Source organism: Neodiprion lecontei, chromosome 6 (genome assembly GCF_021901455.1).
Source record: "Neodiprion lecontei isolate iyNeoLeco1 chromosome 6, iyNeoLeco1.1, whole genome shotgun sequence".
Lineage (NCBI taxonomy): Eukaryota > Metazoa > Arthropoda > Insecta > Hymenoptera > Diprionidae > Neodiprion > Neodiprion lecontei.
In genome coordinates, this window is record NC_060265.1 from 18,161,030 (window position 1) to 18,181,382 (window position 20,353).

At 38.7% G+C, this 20,353-nt stretch overlaps 3 protein-coding genes across 6 annotated transcripts; 2 read left to right on the top strand and 1 right to left on the bottom strand.

The window, feature by feature from the left end:
* The first annotated feature begins 102 nt into the window (after nt 1-102).
* LOC107217941 lies at nt 103-4,591 on the top strand. 2 transcript variants are annotated; one of them, XR_006905045.1, is made up of 4 exons: nt 103-237; nt 3,474-3,629; nt 4,083-4,428; nt 4,541-4,591. XR_006905045.1 is itself a non-coding variant. In XM_015655661.2 (3 exons), exons 1-3 carry the CDS (start codon nt 181-183, stop codon nt 4,275-4,277), a joined length of 408 nt encoding a protein of 135 aa, XP_015511147.1. In that variant the 5' UTR covers nt 103-180; the 3' UTR covers nt 4,278-4,591. The 2 variants fall into 2 exon arrangements, 1 of the variants encoding a protein (XP_015511147.1); XM_015655661.2 differs by having other exon boundaries at nt 4,083-4,591.
* Nucleotides 4,592-4,976: 385 nt separating this feature from the next.
* LOC107217934 (probable cytochrome P450 12a5, mitochondrial) lies at nt 4,977-8,636 on the top strand. Of its 3 annotated transcripts, none has more exons than XM_046743965.1 (12): nt 4,977-5,110; nt 5,283-5,440; nt 5,574-5,858; nt 6,146-6,257; nt 6,343-6,465; nt 6,581-6,722; nt 6,809-7,059; nt 7,154-7,355; nt 7,597-7,766; nt 7,845-7,923; nt 7,995-8,201; nt 8,301-8,636. In XM_046743965.1, the coding sequence occupies exons 2-12, from the start codon at nt 5,284-5,286 to the stop codon at nt 8,409-8,411; spliced, it is 1,839 nt and encodes a 612-aa protein (XP_046599921.1). In that variant the 5' UTR covers nt 4,977-5,110; nt 5,283; the 3' UTR covers nt 8,412-8,636. The 3 variants fall into 3 exon arrangements, with proteins under 3 accessions (XP_046599921.1, XP_046599922.1, XP_015511133.1); XM_046743966.1 differs by having other exon boundaries at nt 5,574-5,813; XM_015655647.2 differs by lacking the exon at nt 4,977-5,110 and having other exon boundaries at nt 5,254-5,440.
* Nucleotides 8,637-12,085: 3,449 nt separating this feature from the next.
* On the bottom strand, nt 12,086-17,358 carry LOC124295131. Its single transcript, XM_046743981.1, has 6 exons — nt 16,927-17,358; nt 15,220-15,461; nt 13,994-14,093; nt 12,714-12,818; nt 12,427-12,585; nt 12,086-12,328 (listed from the first exon to the last, which is right to left on the bottom strand). Exons 1-6 carry the CDS (start codon nt 17,218-17,220, stop codon nt 12,272-12,274), a joined length of 957 nt encoding a protein of 318 aa, XP_046599937.1. The 5' UTR covers nt 17,221-17,358; the 3' UTR covers nt 12,086-12,271.
* Nucleotides 17,359-20,353: the final 2,995 nt, after the last annotated feature.

A 20,353-nucleotide genomic window follows, 5' to 3' on the forward strand; every position in this document is an offset into this window, starting at 1 on the left:
TTTACATTTCACGGGTAATTTCGCAGAATCGTGAATAATTGGCCGTAAGCCTATCCGCGAAGAGGCTGTACACGATTTGCGAACCCAGAGTCAACCCATGTCTCAGCTTTGGTCCGGCTGCGCACGGAGCTGGTCGTATTTCAATACAACAATAACCGATTGCCAATAACTAGTTCCATAATGATTCGTTTCTGTAACCGAAGGTGGGCAGCCTTTGTCTGTATACTTGCGGTCTCGGTAAGTCTTCGATTACAGATGTGACAAGCGAATCGCGTGGTTTTATACGTAGATAATGTTACTATGCAGACCTGAATTTGAATAAAAAATTATCTACGCAACTACTATAAATCGATGGCTACGTACCTAATAATTAAAAAAGTAAATTGAGCTTCGCGAAATGTAAGTCTTCGTAAACGGCACTTCTTTTCGTTACGCTTTATTACGCTTTATTAAGTCAAATCTCAATAAGTGATTCTTGATGTGGTATCCAGTTCCTGGTTTTCGGATAATTAACGCGTATTCATTGCAGAGGAAATATTTCGCGGCAGGATGAGGAAAGTTCACTATCTTATTTCACCTTCCTTTGAGCGACGCCAATCTATCTGTGACGAAACATGCTACACACATTGTATATTTATTTAATCGAGCCGATGTGTTGTAACGCTAAATTCTGTTACCCTCCGAGGAGAATTTACCGTTGAGACTTTGGCGCGATTCTCCACTTATTCTGAACACTAAACTATAACAAAATCAATCACGTTGGACGGCAGACGCGTTAGCGTCGAATTTCAAACAATCATACGAATAAAAAAAAAAAAACCATTCGAGACAGTACGGAAAGTAACTAGAGAACCCGTTGAACGGCTGACTAGGCTCAGGTACTCACACGAACTGGTAGAGTGGCGGTATTCAAGGCAGCTAACGATAATTAAAGAATTAAAGAAAATAATGAAATAAAGAATAAACTCGAGTCAGGGAAAATGAACAGGTCAATCAGTCATACATTGTCGAGTAGGTTACAGGTTCAAGACAGGCAAATTAAAAGGGCATCGATAGCGGTAGTTAATAAAACAGGCGGTAGTTGTTGACAGAAATTTCGATAGAATAGAATTAAACGGTAGCTTTGAAACGAGAGACGATAGTTAACAGCGAAAAATGAGCGTAGGTCGGAAGAAGCGATATAATCCAAGAATTTACTTTGAACTACACGTCACTGGGCGACGTGACCTTACCCAAGTTGCAAATGACGCTACGCGAATTATTATTCTGTTAATTAAAAACGAGAGTGAGAACTTTATTGCAATCGATGGAAACCAAAAATGACGATAGCTCGGGAGATAATGACGGAAGAATAAGACAAATTTACCATAAATTCTAACCAGTATGAAAGATTGACATTCATTAATAATTCACAAAAATCGGTAGCGTAGACGATAGACTAGAGTTAACGGTTAAGTACGAAAGATAATTTACAGGAGAGTTACTCATAAAGGATAGAATCAATAGTTTACAATATTTAGGGATTCGAAGAATTGTACAAAGAAATCTTAAAACATAACTTTCGAGAGAATACAAAGTTATGAGAGAGTGAGAAATCCGGAGAGTTCGCAAAATAAAGAAATACACTAAACAACCCTCGATACAATAGAATCAAGAATATTACGCAGAACTTAGATTAACAAGGAAATACGATACGGTGGAAAGATACAGAGAAAAGAATAACAAGCAAAAATAATATAAGATTGCAAGTAGCAATAGAAAAAGGTGCGGTAGTATTTAGCGGCTAATTCTACGCTCGGTTAGACTCCAACGAACTTGATATACGATACAATAGGCGGGATATGAATGAAATGTAATAAGCAATACCAGAAACAAAATATAATAAGCACTACTGTCACAGAAAATTAAGAAACGGAAGATAAAGCCAATGGGGCTCGAGATACGATAGAAACTCATGAATAATCAGAAAAATTCATAAATACGAATGAATTAATTATTCGGCAGTTGCGAGGTCGCTCAGACACGAAATTAATTAATTACTGAAATCATGCAGTCACACGGCGACTTACCGCAACTCTAAGCCGCGGACCATGATTCACACAATATCGACATCACACGATGCAACCAAGGAAAGATAGATACAATAAGAAAGAAAATAGAAATTATGAGCAAAGGCGGAAGCCTTACCTTAATCGGTGACTTCGGGCACACAACACTGAATTTATTTTAAAAGAAGGTAATTTAAAGGAAGGAACGAGGCTAACGGCAGTACAACGATAGAGGGTGGTAAATAAACGGTAGATAGAGTAACGGTAGAGCGATAAAGGAAAAGGAAGGATCGGTAGTTCGAAACGAGAGTATCGGGAGAATCGCATCTGTCTCCTAGCGAGTCAAGCGTAGAATAACAGACCGAGGTCGGATTTCGGCTCGCCGATCTCGCCGCTGTCGTGAGGGTGATTCTTCTTCCCTTTGATTGGTTGTTCGACCCCCACCATAATAAGGCCATCCCCCTGTGGCGAATATCGGTTACGGCTTGGTCACGCGTTGTCGAAGATTATCGCTAGATGCTGCGTAATGCGCTGCTCGCGATTTTCCTCGTTGACACCAACTCGTGCGATTAATCAGCTGCTTCGGTTTACTGTCCAGGTTGTCTATCATTGGGGACATCCTTTGACAGAGGCATACGCAGAGTGACTCTCGGTCAAAGTTACCGATTGGAAAGTAACGCCTCATTGTTCGCTTGGACCAGCTTCTTGGTCGTGTAGGCAGTGGCCGGCTGCCCACGATGTATCGAGGAGATCATGCAGTCGCACGACGGCGGAATGCAACTGCAAGCCGTAGACATTAATGACTCGCATGATTATAGTCCTTACTGATAGGAAGGCTTTATCAAGCCGGACGTAGTGATTTGGGGCCGGTAAGTCGGAAGATGGCAGACTACGGTCTGTCATGTATGCCATCCTCACGGCATCCGAGAAAGCGGGAGGCTGGTTTCTCCTTGAGAAGTGGTGCCCTCGGCTGTTGGAAGACTTTACATCCCTGTTCACCGGCAGTCGAGGCGATACGAGAGGTTCGGATGGATGCTACCCCAGGTGTTTAGAAGTACACCAAGGTAGCCAGTGCAGTCTTATGGGACCGTCGGTAGGCCAAGTTATCAGTAGTCGTCGTCCGAGTACTTTTTCAGCGTGCGCCGGAGCGCGAAATACAGAATTTACAAAGAAAGAATTAGTTAAAAGTAGTTATTGCCTATTTTGTATCGAGTTCGATCGGAGTACCGCGCCAGGGACGCGTTTCTTAGAGATTCCCTTCAGTTGTGTGCCCTTGTGACTCGCGGCTCTAAAACGCTGCGTTACAGTGTATTGGAGACTTGTCCCAACAGCGCGATAAATTGATTTTAATATTATTATTGTTGTTGTTGTTGTTGTTGTTGTTGTTGTTGTTGTTGTTATAACGAAAGTTTAACCGTATTGTAGATTGGAGTATTGCACGGCATGTCACACGTTGAATTTTACGAATATTACTCCAAATTTTTGGATGACATCGATAGACTGTGTGAACTGAGTGTTGACTACATCTCGTATGTCATTACGCGGCTGCTGAGCAGTAAAAAAACTGATAAATTGCAGATGGTGAGTTGGATTTACTAAGGCAAACAGCTTAACTCAATAAAAATGCAAATAATAATTTGTGCACTTACTTCTGTGGTAGATGTATTTTATAACGCTTTGTTTCAATTAAGCAGTTCAATTATAACGCGGTACGTCAATGCAAGTCAGGTCTTGAACGATTCGTTACCTAATTGTTGCTGCTGATAATCTATCGAAGAGTTTTAATGAAAATTGAAATAACCAAGCAAAGCTTGTGCGATAACTGCTTTTCGTTTCCTGGCATTATCAATTACACTGTGCCGAATCGCAGCTGTATTAATTTACATCATAACTGTATAATAGGTAAATCTCACTCGTGTGCTTTTAGAACCATTGATACCATTATTACAAGTACATTTCGAACAATATCCATACCGAGAAATCATATGAATAAACACAATAATTTTTTCCATGAATCTTTTTTCGATGTTATAGGTTAACGAGCATTACAACCTGATGGTTCAGAGAGCTCGGCCCTTGTTCACGCTTTTCGACGAAGACATACGGAGGCTTATCATATTCACAGACAACTTGGAGAGCATAGAAATGGTCAAGAAGTTCCTTTACTCTTACTTCAGACAGAGTGCAATCAACTTGATCGATCACTTGAAACGGGTCTACAACTTGTGACAATGCCTGTAGCTTAACAGATTTCTACCGTGTTGAAATTGATGAGTCTTCTTAGACGTGCAAGTTAAGATTTCACATTTGAATACGGCAGCTTGTTATTTTTGATTGGATTACCAGGTGATGTTCGTTCAACTTCTATACGGCTACGATGGTAAGCCAGATAGCTCAGCTGCTCACAAATATATTACTAAGTGAAATGTAGATAGAGAGAAACCTTCCTACGATTTGTCAGCTAGAATCGCAACGTCGTTTCCTTCTTACAGGTGGCACTACAAATTTTTCTGTAAATCAATAAATCGTTGTGGAAAAACATACTCATTGTCAGTAGCTTAGTAATGGCGCAGCGTGAAATTATTGCAAGTCGATCACCATGCGAAATTATCCTGTACACATGTGTAAGCTATTTTGTTATATCATTGGAGGTTACATGAATAAAACCGCTAATTCAGTACAATACCGATAGCAGAAATTGTTCAGGGAACTAATCATTTGAACGTTGTTCAATCTTTCACCAAAGATTCTGAGTAGACGATTAACTGCAGGGACTTTGCTCACTTGTGAATAGGAATTCGATTTGTATCCACTAAATTCAGTCTGTAGAGAATTCCTGCAATACTTGCACGGTTCGTGGTGAATTACAACGTTCGATTCTTTTTTTCCAAGCTGCCAGTAGCAACGAGCTTGTTGTTTACGTCTAGATTTATCAGCTTCTGGTGTGTCAAATTTAAGAAGAAGAAAAACGAAAGTAAACGTTATTACTGACTGACTGGACATTTCGACTTTTAAACTTTGATCACATTGCAACCAGCTTTCGGTTAGAGATCCCGAGAAAAGTGAGTGAATAAAAAACTTTCCGTATAGATCGGTATCTATTTCACTGAGTCGATTCTGTAGAATCCAATGATGTATGACACGTTTGATGTATATAGATACATTGTAATTTTTCTCTTTTTCTTCGTTTAAATTACGTGTTTTTGATACTGCAACACAACGCCGCGACTTCAGTATGCAGCGTATGTTCATTCGCTGCGGTATCGTGAATCTAAACACAAACTCGTTCGTCGCCTGGAAAACGGTTCGTCGTCTTTTTGCTGAAAAGACGCGACCACTGACAGCGATCGAGAGACAGGAACGTTTTCGAGATGCATCCAGTGAACTGATCTGTAAGTTTTTCATTCCATCTATGCGAGTTTTTATTCACTTTTCTTCCGCATTCACGTAACTCGACGTATTACCTTTAGTTGTATGCCTGTGCAGTTGATCAGAAATTGCAGTAAATGTGTTTATTTTCAACAGCCAGTATAGCTCAGCCGCAAACAGCCGGTGGTTTGGCTTCGGAAATTTCACCAACTTCTGCCACGATACCTCTGACGGATGCCGCGGTGTCGCAGCAAGCAAGTAACGTCTTTGAAATACCAGATGTGAGCGTATCGTCGGAAGTAACAAGAGATAAAACTCCCTTGCCTTTCGAAGACATACCGGGCCCGGTGGCTTTGAAGATCTTTGAAAAATATTGGAAATACGTACCTCTGCTTGGTACGCAACTAATTTGCAGCCTGCTCATCAACAGATTAACTCTGGGTATGGTTTATTCAAAAATTCGAACTAAACGGTATTCAAAATTCGAATATACATTCATCTTTCGAACTCACTTTGCTCCGCGTGCAGCGGTTCAATAAACTTGGATGTGTCTACTGTGTACATGTTTATTCGAAATTTGAAGGTTTTTCGAGTTTTGAATAAATTGTCTCATTACTGTTTCTCCGCAAACCTGTAATAGTCACATGAGAGGCATCATCATTCACTCAAACTCTAGATTGAAGTCCTTGTAACAGTTGCCGTGCGTTAAAGAATTTTCACAATGATAGGTCAGCTGAAGTGGAACCGAAACGTGATGCCGTTGAAGTACTTGTTTAACCGGTACGGACCCATAGTTCGCATCCATGGACCCATTTCTGGTGACATAGTCATGATCCACAGGTGGGCAACGGCGATTTATTCTCGGTACTATGTATCTATGAACCGAAAAAAAATGTTCTGACACGTTTATGACCATTCACGCTAGGCCAGAACACATTGCTGAAGTTTACAAACAAGAAGGTGAGGCGCCAGTCCGAAGTGGTATCGACGTTCTGCAGCATTATCGGCTACACTACAGAAAATCCAGGCTACCGGGGCCGTTTACAATGTCAGTCGAGCAGGCAGTCGGATGAGCACGTCCTCACCGACTAGAAAGATAACTCAACTGCATTACTTGAGATACGTTCAAATTAAGAATAACAATTCTGATCACTGAATCGTAGGCAAGGAACGGAGTGGACGGAGCTTCGAGGAAATCTGGACAAACCGTTCGCCCAGCAGCTGACCCGGTATTTTGGAAAACTCGAAATGACGTGCGACGAGCTCGTGCAGAGGATACGGAAAATCCGGAACAGGCAGGACGAGGTACACCGCTAATTGCACTTACATTTTGTGTCGGTAGTATTGCGAAAGTTGGAGGAAAAAACTGTGTTCTTATACCATGTGAAAAGGTGCCGGGCGACTTCGATCAGGACCTTTCCCGTTGGGGCATGGAGTCCTTTTCGATCCTGTTGCTAAATCGACGTTTGGGCTTCCTCGAGCCATCGGGATTAAATGCAGCGTCCGAACCGGCGAGAATAATCGAAGCTCTTACCAGTGCGCATCTATATCTCAGTCGCTGTGAGAGTGGTTTCCAAGTTTGGCGGTTCTTCGAGACGCCGTATATCAGGAAACTGTTCGCAGCCTGTGACGTTATTGATGGGTAGGTATGAATCGGAGTTTCCGTAATTTTGAAACCCCCGTCACCGCGGTCAGTAATCATTTTCTCACATTCTTCTTCGATGCTACATTATCAGAGTGATCGGGAAGTACATTCGACAAGCTCAGAACAAATTACGCAATCGATCAGCCTCCACCTACCAGGAGAAAAATTCAACCGCGGACAATGTCGAGGACAACGGTTCTCCAATCCTAGATAAGCTGATCTTGGATCAAGAGATGCAGCCTGACGATATATCGACTCTGATAATGGACATGATCATTTTAGGTGTTCAGGCGGTGAGTTAAGTCATTCTAATCACAAAGTTACTTTTACTCGGCTCCGTCGCTTATTATCTTTATCAAAAACTGCACCGCTACTTCGGTGGTACTAAAATTCTGCCACGCAATTTGGAATATAGATTCAAAACGTTTGTGAAAGTATACGAAAAACTAGGTTACGATCATTTCGTATTTAAGTAGGTATCCCTAGTCGCGGTGATAGTTTAATAGTGATAGTAAGTACGCAATGTACTTTTAGACAACGAATAGCGAGGCTTTCCTCCTGTACTACTTGGCAAGAAATCCAAGAATTCAACGCCAACTGTACGAAGAGATTGGTGCTTTGATGCCGAGCAGAGGGTCGGAGCTGACCCAATATTCCTTGAAGAAAATGCCGTACCTACGTGCCTGCATAAAAGAATGTCTCAGGTGAATTTCCCGCGGTATCGACAACTGTCACGAGCTATTCTCAGTATACATGAAACGCATTTTTATCTCATTCGACAGACTCAGACCAGCATTTCCATACGTGACACGAGTTCTCCCGAAGTCTATAACTCTGCACGGATACGTGGTTCCGAAAGACGTGAGTATTCGCTTAGCAATGATCGAGGAGCTACGTACGACAAGCGATATTATGAACCAAATTTTCTGCAGACGTACGTCATAATGGCTAATCAGATATCGTCACACCGGGAGGAAAATTTTGAAGATCCGGAAAAGTTCAAGCCAGAAAGGTGGCTGTCGAATAACACGGAGCGTGGCGAACACCAAGCGTTCAGCTCTCTACCTTTCGGTTACGGGGTTCGATCTTGCTTGGGAAAACAGATGGCCGAGACAGAGATGATGCTGCTGACAGCAAAGGTTGGTCCTCGTTTCCAAATTAATACAAATACCAGGGTAGATTTACCTCGCCAGCTTGGAATTGACGAAAAGAGCGACCTTCTGTAACCTTGTACACAGCTGATCCGCGAGTTCAGAATCGAGTACGACTACGCTGACATCGGCAGTAACTACATGGTGGTCAACGTCCCCAACAAACCGCTGCGTTTCCGTTTCGTGGACAGAGACTAGCAGCATTCACCTGGGCGTCGGAGCCCGCAGATGTATTGAGTGAAGAGACGTTGTGAGGGTGAGCAGCGAACAACGTCTCGTGAAGCTGAACTATCCATTTCCGATGTGTCGGTACTGGAACCATTTTTTGCAATCGAACTGATTTTTCGGAATGAGTGTTGTTGCAGCATGCTTTTATACAAAGCCGTTTCACTTGTTATTGGAATAAAAACTGTGTTTGCCCTTTGTGCTCAGATTTTCATTAAAACATGTTTTTTCACCGCCCGGACGATGGTCAATTAGAATATATCACTGAGAGTAATGTGGTTCGATGATCTTATCTGGAGACATTTCATGACTTTGTCATGCCTTCTTGGAAACATTGAAATCGTGTGGATCAGAAAGGTAGACACAAATAAGTCTAAATTACATTTCTAATGATATGGTTCGGTTAAACGAACTAACTTCAATAGTTGATCAAATTGGTCGTAGTACTCCGTGATAATAGTAAAAAACGCAATAGTCAAAAATTTTCTCTGTTATTTACACGGGCGCCGACTGAAGATATGTAAAGACTCACAGCTCTGGGTTATTTTTCGTAACACTGCCGAGTCTGGCCGGGTTTAGGGGTTTTAGTAGTGTCACGTATTATCAACCAAGCAATTGACCACGCCGGTGAAATAAGTTCTGCTTTACCAATATCTATCGCATGTAAAATGTTGGTAACGTATTGGTGATTCGGTTTTAATTGAGAAAAATTACACAAGTGCTTGAATAAATATAAAAATGAATGTTGAAAATGTGTCTATCGTGAGGTTAATTGTTGCAAATTAACTGAAATAAAGAGAAAAAAGTTTTGCGAATTCATTTACAAAATTTTTATAAGTTGTTAACACTGTCTTTCAATAATACACCTTTTTGGAAATGTGACGAGAAATAGCTAGAAAAAAATGTATTTTACCTTCTATATAATATTGACGTACTCATCAACCATATTTTTCCTCTAAACTGTTGAAATGTTATACATTGATTATTGCAATTCATAGTTTGTCAAAGTGCTAAAACCAATGGGAAAAAATCTTTTTTTCACAGGGCAAATTTTAGGATATTCAGAATTACATAAATGACGATAATGGATTTAATGTTGCTTGTTTGGTAATACGTGAAACTGCCGATACCCCCAAACTCGGCCAGACACGGCACTGTAACGAAAAATAACCCAGGGCTCTGAGTCTCTATATGTCTTCGAACGGCCGATGCAATTGAAGGAACAAATCGATATTTTTATGGATACCACAAATTCGTCCTTTAGTTGAATTGGAAAAACATTTATTTGAACGAAATTGATGTACATTCTTAGACCAAAACAAAACGATTGATTGGAATGTTCCTTCAATTCGGCAATCGAGACAATTTTTTTGAACCGATCAACTCGATCACACAAAAAGCAGCACTTATTTTTAGCAATGCATCGTTTGTTCGAATGATGAAAATGTACTGATCTATAACCTGTTGCGTTTTTCGTTTCGAAATTGGGGTTAGTTGACAAATACATTCATTTTCTCATGTCAACCAAACATGATAGATGCAATACTTTATTCACTCAAAGCAAGTACACTCCAGTTATCAAACATTGGTAGTCTTTATTTAACCGCAAACATTAGATATAAATAAAATATTTATATCGAACAGGTATTTTGGTCATTAAAGGTTTTTCATGCGTTTATTCGTTCAATGATCTTGAATTATGACTTGATCCAACAAATATGATGAATTAATCAAATATTTGTTGGATCGAAAAGTAAGATATTCACATAAACAAAATGATTGTTGAATCATCTACGTAATACGGGTCCTTGAACTACATGTTTTACCGTTTCAACATCCTTGTACTTGACTCAACTTGTTATTCAATTCAGATAATTATTTTTCATTTAATTCCTGTAACTGAAAATATTGTCGTATTTACCTGATATTCTTTTAACCACCCATAACCGCCCGATTTAGTTAACTGAAACCAATTTCGTTTGATTCAACAAATTTTCTCTATCAATACAGTTATCGAAAAATCGCAATTAAGCGGTGTTGGGTCCAGTTACCTTTAATCATGACTGAAGTTTAGTTTTTCATGCTATCTAAATATGAATCATTAAAATTTCCATCAAGTGGATTTTGCTGCTTCGCGTATATTGGTGAGGCGATTGAGAAAATGATACCACACATCGACGAGTCCCCGGAATGCCGGAAATCTGAGGATGGCATTTTCAGCAACAGAACTTCACTAAATGTAAATAAGATTGATTAAAACCCAATTAGGATTAGGAAAAGTGTCGTTTAACCGCTTTGTTTGATTAGATCGTACTGCCGTGCCTCAACAATTTCCCCATTTCCATAAGGCATGCCTCTGGTTGATGGTTTTATATTTTGTCGAAACTCGGTACAGCTTCAAAATGATGAAATATTAGAATTGGCACTCTGAAAAAAGGACATAGTAGTTTTAAGCGTATCGATACTCGCATTAAATTTTATTTCTCGGTAATATACGATCATGAATCCTTCAAGTTCCATTCGTTTCGAAGCTGGTAACAAATTATACACACGTCACAGTTTCTTTCAATCATCGAAATGATCGTGAGCATTACCGCTGTATGCGATTTCCGTTCACCCACCATGAGGCATTGCTATTCAAAGTACCAAAGTCCTAGTATTTGAAATATCAATGAGTTAGAAGAAGTTGCGATGATCCGTGGTAGAAAAATGTCCACAATCTGAAATTTTTCAAACGACGTTCTTCCAATGCGATGCATGATAAAGGAATCATTTTATCACTCTACAAATGCAACTTACCTCACTTTCACCAATTAGACGAAAAGGGCAAAATTGAAGACAATTCAGTTTCTAAATATCCTGCATTAGGTTCTTACGGCAGCTTAAATACTTCAGCTCAGCGTATCATTACTAACAATCAGCATGACTAACAAATTTCTCAGGTAACCGAGATGGTGGCGTTGGAAGCAATAAATGTACAGTCTTAAACGGTATCTGATTTCATTCATTCAGATTATTACATATTCCAGGTAAAATTGACCCTTCGTATAAACTGCTTGACTCCCGCAAAGCATATCGAGCAGAGCGTTTAACTAATCAGAATTGATTTTATCAGGAAGGTAAAACAATCAGCCGTAAGTAATTTTATACTCTATAGAGAGACCAATTCATACGAGCGATATGTTCGTGTACACCTTATCGTTAACCACAGGTCATTGAACGTATCAAAACGGTTAAAAGACTTCCGCGATAACGTATTAGGCGAGAAACTATGAATATTTTGAAACATTACAAAATTTGAAAGAATGTAATGAAATATTTACGCGACATTGTACAGTGAATATCTCGCTTGAAGAGTATCGGGTAAATGTTATTTTCAATGATTTAAAACGTCTTACCAACTTTTGCTGCAAAATACTTTAGAATCATTTCAAATATAATAAGTTCGATTATCTTTTCGTTTACGTATAAAATGTACAACGAACGTGTTACTAAGATTAGAAGCTACACGACTGTCTTAAAAGACGGTTCATATATATTGGAGGTTTTTTTCAATCAATTGATTTGGTTTGAATTATTAATTGGGAAAAGGACTAAAATCATAACGAGAGGACAAAGTTGTTTCACGTCGCGTTGGTTTGGGGATGATTTTCCTTTATTTAGTAACTGCACAATTTCATTTAGTAAACATCCATGATCAAGACTTCCTACTGGTTTGCTATTATCTATCGTCACTCACAGAATAGCGTAATATCGAATGATATACGGGATTTTCATCTGAGTGAACTATCGATCAACGTTCTACCGGTGAACGTTTTCCCGTCGGGCCTTGCCTAAGTAACAGCGATAACTCGCAGGGTTGTAGGATAGGAGAAACTAGCCGACATCGTCTGTGAAAATGAATTTGAAATAAACATTATGTGTACTTCAAATATTCTAACTCAAAGATTACAGAATCGGAGGCGAGGATCAATTCGAAAGAACTTACGGATCCGTAGAGTTCGAGTGACAAGATGGTAAGCAAGCCATCAATCGGTATGACCGCCGGGGATTTAGCTCGGAGCATGACAATTAACAAGTCCTGAAGCATACCGGACGGTTTTCCTACCCAGGCACAGCCGTAGGCTGCGTATCCGATTTTCTCGGTCTGTAAATGAAAACAACGGGTGAGGTGCACGGAATAAAATGAGACTCAAAAATAGTTTATCCATGATAACTTCAAAGATAATCGGTTGTTCACGATTTTCTGAATAATTTTATTGTTATATCAATTACCTTGTCGATTAGATTGTCTGCTGGCCAGGTGAATAAGAAGAGTTCCAAAGCGGAAACCAACTCGAAGAAAACATACTTCGCCAGTATGTGCACGGAGAGAAAAATCTGAGAAAAATCACCCTGCTGTTACTATAATTGTGATGTAAAAGACACCTAATGCAGTTTCTATTGAGGCATGTTACAAAGATTATGGGTTTTTATGAAAAAAATTACTACCTTGCTTGGAAACTATGTATTTCGGCAGCAAAAAATTTAAAATGTGACGGCGCATTTTTCTAATGCAGCACCGTAAAAATGTGGACCTTCTAATTTTTCATCTGCTCCCACAAAAAATATACTACGCATTTAAAAAAAATAAAAAATATCTCTCAGAATCATTGAATTTAAAATGTAATAGCGAATTTTTCAAATGCAGCACATTAAAAGTTCGAGCTTTCAAATTTTTGTGACGTGCACATGCATGGAAAAAGCATCGATGTAACGCCTTGAAACTCCGCTAGGCAGCGCTGACACATACATATTGTTATGCAAGGGGCCTATAACGGATACATAACGCAAACGAACGAGGTTACAATCTTTATTTTTCATTCATATAAAATGAATTGCCCAATTTCATAGTTCGCATTTTTCTTATGGTTGTCGCTGCAGACTTCTACCAAGAATCGTGACGACTGTTTCTCCATTTCTCATTTCTATACAGGATATACGAAGACATTTTCAGACACCCACCGTCACAGAAAATGTAAGTTGATGAGTTTTATCGTATACTATGTTCCTGAATTATTGAACAATTCCATTTTATTGAAAAAGTATACACTTGTAAGAATACTTCATCGTTTTACATATTAAAAGGGCTGCAAAGATTTCGATGACAATTATGGATTTAAGTTTTTTTCTATATTTTTCAAGTGAAACTTGACATACAGGATCAATATTGTTTGCGTTGACCAGAGAAAATTAATCATTCGCGGAGAAAAATAATAATGCACGGAGAAAATTTTTCTCTGGTCAATGCAAACAATATTTATCCTGTAAGTCAAACAATAATTTTGAAACCTTCTTATAATATTTCTAACGCTGGCAGTTCTCATCACGTTTATTGGAAAGCACGGTAATATTTTCCAGAAATCCCTGTAAAAATTCAAAGTTTTTTCTCTCCGTGTAGACCTACACGGATTCTACAATATTTCGTAGTACATAAGAAACGAACATTAGAATTATCTATATTTGGTTTATTCACTGAACGCAATATGGGTGATCAGGTACAGTCTCAAACTTACACGGATAAGTACGAAGCCTCCTGTGATAACGGCGAAAACTGCAATAGTAGTGACTTCCAGAGCCATATAACGCGTCGCGAGTTTCAGTTTATCCACGTATCTGAAGACAGAGGAAAATGGTTTACGAACTGGATTCATAGCCTCCTCACGATCGCACCGATCGTTAGCTGAGAGTAATGGAATAGCGAAGAGCTCAGTTTGTAACATGACGTCACCAAAGACGCAAAGTTAGTGTTAGTAGTGTTTCTTTGAATAATTATTGTCTAATCCCTGTGCTTACAAATAGCAATGACTCAACCCCTGTGCATAATCGGAAAATTGACATAAATTTAAGATTGTTCAGTTCCTTAACATGACCAATACGTTGGAAAGAATGATTCTGCAGGCTAGGCGTGAATTGAGTAATTGATCATTATGACCTTATGAAAGGAATTATCGTAATGATAACGGACATCGTTAAAACATTGATTTTGAGTGGTTTCAAATAGGGGTCGTCCATTAATTGTGTGACAGGCAAAGAGAGAGGGAAGGGGTCCACAAAGTGAGAAAAGATGATGCGTGGTGGAGGGGGTGTCATAAGATTCGTAACACCACGTGTAATCTAAAACATTATGACAACTGAATATGGCTACGGGTGAAATGATCCTCGCACATATGCAATATAAGTACGCTATTTTGAAGTTTGAAATTGGTTGTATTCGCATTTTCGCGGCACCCGTGGCTTTATTCAAAACATTCGCGCATCGTCTTTTCGGCTAGGCTTAATATTTACACACCGAAAGACCGATAACGTCTTGATTCGACGCTAACTTTCGCTCCTTAATAGTCGTTTTATTTTAGTTCTACTATTTATTTGTCATTAAAAATAAGCAAATTACACAACACTCTATTTGATAAACAATGAAGACGATGCTCTATGATCGGACGAAGATATTGACACTTCCAATTTTCTTATCGCCATTCAAAACGATAACGAAGTGGATGCTATGTTAATAGTGAATTAGATTAAATTTTTTTCAACCAAAAACAATATAAGAATATACATTTTTTGTCTATCAATGTTCATTACCCAGCTATTGTCTAAGAACGTACAAATTGTGAATTTATTTTCGAAAGTAAGAAATGAACAACAATATTAGGAATGCTCATTGCGAATGTCAAAGATGCCCTTGTACACAATTTGAACAATTGTGTACTCTCAAGAGGTATACAAAAATGAATCTCACTTTATCAGATATAGATGCTTTCGGATGCAGCGTTGAACGTCACTCGGAGTAGTTGCCCATTGAAATTCTAATCCCAGCATTTCAAATCTGGCACCGGCATACCACAGTAGAATTGCGAACATAAAGTCGAGTATTGCCATGCATCCAACCTGGGCTATGATCACACTGTGCGAAGCGTACAGAATCATCCAAAGCCATGTTGGCTCTAGTGAAAATGGATAATCCGCGGCTCCTGGTAGAGGCTGTGAAATTAACAGTGGTCCAAGGATGTAGGCGATTGGACCGAGCATGCAGGAAACCATTACGGTCGTATTAGTCCGGTCAATTTAGACATTTCGAAACACAATAATTCCGACAGAGCTGAATTTTGGTAGAGACCTTGGGTTTACCATTATAAAGAAAAAAAAAAACGTCCCCATCGATACCGTGTGTGCTAAAAAAGTTATTAAAGGTCAAAGGTCAAAATTTTCGGGTTTTTCGATTTTTCTCGTTAAGGGTTAATTTTATCAAAAAAATTGTTTAGACCAAAATTGTAGATCATAAAATTACCCACAAAAATGGTCTCCATACTCTTTTTCCTAAGAATTATCATTTCTGAGATATCGCGATTCTAAAAGTCGAACGAGTTACATTCTATATAATATGCACGCATATTGTATATGTCACGGATATACATAGTATATGTATAGTATATATAGTATAATATAGTATATATTATAGTATATGTATAGTATATATACTGACATACATAGTATATATACGGATATACATAGTATATATATATATATATATAGTATATATTAGACTGCCTCAAAAAAAAAAAACAATTTTTTTTTTCGACCTCCAGCTTCATGAAATCATAGTTTATAACATAAATATTTGATCTTGCTTGATCAGTATTTTTATGTCTAAATTGACCGGACTATATGAGAACGCAGACATTTGTCCACGTACTGCTGAATTAATTCCAGTTCCTTGTCGTTTGCTTTATCCAGAAATTCCTGCATCTCGGCGATCAGGTACTAATCAATGGTTCCCAGATTTAATACACACGACATTTTTCAATTTTAAAAAGAATTACTCATAACCATTTCGATTCGTTTCCTGAATAACAAAGGTCGTGTTCAAACGAGTTATTTCCATGATAACTAGACGGTAACTGAATTCACGCGTTCTATTATAAGTGAATTACAAAAGCTACCGAAATCAGATACTATGTTCAAATATGAAAGTGATTTTAAAAAAACTCGATTGGTTATCGAAGTATCAATGCATCCGAAGGATAGCTAATTTGGCATTATAAATATCATCAAAATACGGCAAATATTAGATTCCCAACCTCGCGAATTGTTTGTCGAAAGTGTTTGCTGGATAGTTATGAGTTTTTGTGGACTAAAGGTTGGTTCTAACAAAATTTTACCCTTGGATCATGAGCGAGTTGTGTTGAAGTTAATTCAAAGCATGAATTGAAGATTTTTTTTCACAGACACAAATTTTATTCTTGCGAATATCGTGTAAAACCGATTCTCTTTTCACAAAGTTGACACCAAGTTAATCCTTGAACAGAATCGTACAGCTTACGGTTCTGAATATCAGCCCCGACGACAAGGATCAACCGCCTTTAAACTCAGGGAACCCGCCGATGGCATCATTAACACTGCATTCGTTAATCATTTTATTTAGAAACTATACGCTGTATCCACATACCTGCAGACCTGGAGCTTCTATTTTGCAGATCAACATTTTGAAAATCGTAGAGTACAAGGCACCAATCTCTGACAAAGCTCTAATCATGACGTCGGGGTCGCCACTGTGGCTATAAACGTTGTAAAACCAGCCGTAAGAATTGCTTATGGTGTGGAGGATGGAAAACCACCAGCGAAAGTTATGCAACGCGACATTCAAGCGGGAGACTCCTCGCGGCAACGGCCAGGAAGCAATAGGAGCTATTGGATATCTGGTAACATTGATGGCAGTCCGGAGTGTGACGCGTTGCTTCATAGAGACCTTTTTTACGCGACTTGTTTCTAGATAATTCGCGATGCTGACCAGTCAGTGATCAGCTGAGGGCAATTATTCTCAGATGAGCTCGCAAAACGAGTCAGAAACCTGGAGCGCACCACCAATTTCTCTGAACGCTTCGAGGTTCGAGAAGGAATTACAGTCTTGGCTTTCGTGCTAGGTGCAATCGATGTACAGTATCTTTCATATTTGAAAGCTATTCATTCAGCCCAAGAATAGCCTGGGAATTACTTGCTTCCGATTGGCCGATTCCAGGGTGCGAAAGGGAGGTTCCCGCATCTTAATTCAAATGGACTCCTACGACGAATACGGTAGTCTCTGCCAAGTTTTTCACTCGTTTCAAAACTTGCCGGTCTGACGTCTGCGGAAAATTATATCTCAACCACTCACCTATTATTACTGCGTACTTATATCGGTTCAGAAACCCTTTTTTAACATGGCATTAACTTGTTTCACACGTACACGGAGGCATACGTTCCTTCTCTCTTGAACCGACGTCACCTTACGTACACAGGCACAGTTAGAATGGTTCACATAAACTTTAACCATTTGTACGTCGACCCTCGGCTATATGAGCAGTTTTTCAAACTACAGGATCAAAAAATCGGCAAAAAAAAAAAGAAAAAAAGAAAATACAACTAGTATTGCGCATGGCATGGAACTCAAATCTATCCAAATTCTCTGGTTTGTAACCGTTCATGTAGATTCTAACTAAATTTCTCATTTAACGGATTACATTTTCGTCATTTGGTCGACGAAAAATATTGCAAGTCTGACAAATGAAAACTCACTGAACGAAACCAGAACTTCTCGATATAAATGAAAACGTTTATTCGCAAATCTAGGCATTATTGCATGTTAACAGCGGGCTTCCCGACCAGGACTACTTTGCACAGCTGAACAAGCAAACTGACAGTGGCACCATCGACGCAGATATTACACTACTTTCCAAATGCGTGGTGAACCGAGCCAAGCAATTCTACTGGCAGAGTTAGCATCTTCGTGAACTTTTCAAGTGTCATTACCAAAAGTATGTACGTGTTCGTGATGTGATGAATCGAGCACTTCAATCACTACGGTGTTATTATTCGCACATGAGAGATGACCTGGAATTTTCGCTGAACCTACAGCATTTCAAGATATTTTTATCAAGAAATGGTATTTTTGATGAAAATTGCACTTTTTCACTCGTATTATCGCCCAAATCTGCGCCCTCCCCCGCCGCTCCTTTCCCTCTTCTATGAAACGCGAATCAAGCATCATTTACCATTCTTGAACTGAGAATTTTCCTGTTCGAGTAAACGTCAAACAGATAAGACTGATCGCGCACGAAAGCCGTTCTTTAAACCCACTATAAACTCTTTCCCTCTAATACTCCTTGAATGAACGTCCCTATGTTTTAAGCATCGCAACTGTGGAATATAATCCATGACGCATCATATCTTGAAATCAAGATTGTAAAATGTCGAACGAAACGTCAAATCGTACACCCTCAGAGTGTGAACATGAGAAAACCATTCGTTCTTGATCTACGTATTTTTGTTTGTATTACTGTATATCGAATTATTACCTGAAGCCTTTCACAAATTCTTCTTCATGTTATTCGTCACACAAAATGTAAAAAAAAAAAAAAACTACTTGATGCCACCTTATTCAATATATTTAAATCTGTATCGTTGTGGATCATTGGTACATTATACAATAAATTATATGCGAGATTAGACTATGGCCAATATTACTGATCTATTTTCATGAAAATATTTTGAACTGCTATATTACCAATATTTTAGAGATTCAACTACCCATGTATTACCCGCATCAGCAGAATGCTCCCTCTATTCGTACACTGCAGCTAGCCAGTCCCTTGCATCCTTCCCGCCATGTATTCACACTCTCAAGTCATCTTTCGTTCGGCCAACATCTAAATTCACGTCTCTTCCCTTTCTCCTCCTCTACATCTTCTCGTTGTACTCTCCATATGTTTTAAAACAAATCAATTGTATTGTACCTGTACTCAAACATTCAACTGCTCCACACAAGTTCTTCTCAATTCGTTTTATCCTTCGTACGTGCGCGTAGGCGACATGTTGCGAACACAAAATAGGCCGTAATAACATCATGGTAACCATCATTCATCCCATAACAATTTCAACGAAATATGCGCAAAAATTCTGAAAAACTCGTTATCAACCAATTCAGAAAACAACATATTTTTCCCCCTTCACAACTTTTCTCCCAAATGCGCAGTTCTCGAGTTATGGAAGATGAGATCTAAAAGATCCACACTTAAAGGGCAACTGGAAAATATCTGAAAAGATTAGAAAATGTATATTTGGTGGAGTAGAAGTAGGAAACAAATCGACGACCAATTCGGTAGGGATCGAATCTTGTTCACGATCATTTGAACTACCTCATACATTACTTACTATCTCGTATATGTATATCTAACGTCGAAATTAGTTAATTCGGAAAGCAAAATACATCCTAAATTTTACCATTCGGTGCTGTAGATATTATGAAATGAGTTTCTATCTTACAGGGTTATTAGATACGATTCTAAGACAATATTCAATAACTCTAAAATGGATGATAGACATTTCTGAATTGCCTTTGGCTGTTTAAGTAATGCATAGATCGTGCAGTTTATGATTTCCAGTGCTGAGGTTCAAATAACCTGAACATAGGGTATTTTGTGCAAAGAAATTTTTTTACCGCATTTTTATTTTAATTGAGAAAGAAAACTGGATAAATTTGATACTGAAAATATGTGGGAGAAATATATTTCAATGATTTGTTGGTCCTCTGAGCGTCTGTTTGTGCATTCTCCATTTCTCTTTCACTGTTTATCTAATCGGTTGACTTCTCGGAACGTCTTTCTGATTGTGAGTACCAATTTAATTGGTCCGACGAAGTTTCAGTTATTTGAAATGATTTCTGGAACAATACATCAATGTGATAACGAATCTGTGAATTGTAAATAAACTAAAATATGTGTGCTATAGTTCTACGTTATTATTATAATACCTCAATCAAGACTAATATCATAATCGAGTGTAAGATAAAAAAAAAAAACAATTCCGAACGAAGTAAAGCAAGAAAGTACATTATAGTG

Coding starts and splice junctions, on each gene's coding strand:
- LOC107217941 (XM_015655661.2), top strand. CDS start 181: ATGATTCGTTTCTGTAACCGAAGGTGGGCAGCCTTTGTCTGTATACTT. Junction 238..3,473: donor TCTGTATACTTGCGGTCTCG/GTAAGTCTTCGA, acceptor ACCGTATTGTAG/ATTGGAGTATTGCACGGCAT. Junction 3,630..4,082: donor AAACTGATAAATTGCAGATG/GTGAGTTGGATT, acceptor TCGATGTTATAG/GTTAACGAGCATTACAACCT.
- LOC124295131 (XM_046743981.1), bottom strand. CDS start 17,220: ATGAAGCAACGCGTCACACTCCGGACTGCCATCAATGTTACCAGATAT. Junction 14,094..15,219: donor AAGCATCTATATCTGATAAA/GTGAGATTCATT, acceptor CTCTGTCTTCAG/ATACGTGGATAAACTGAAAC. Junction 12,819..13,993: donor GAGGCTTCGTACTTATCCGT/GTAAGTTTGAGA, acceptor GATTTTTCTCAG/ATTTTTCTCTCCGTGCACAT.
- LOC107217934 (XM_046743965.1), top strand. CDS start 5,284: ATGCAGCGTATGTTCATTCGCTGCGGTATCGTGAATCTAAACACAAAC. Junction 5,859..6,145: donor CATCAACAGATTAACTCTGG/GTATGGTTTATT, acceptor TCACAATGATAG/GTCAGCTGAAGTGGAACCGA. Junction 7,060..7,153: donor GCCTGTGACGTTATTGATGG/GTAGGTATGAAT, acceptor CTACATTATCAG/AGTGATCGGGAAGTACATTC.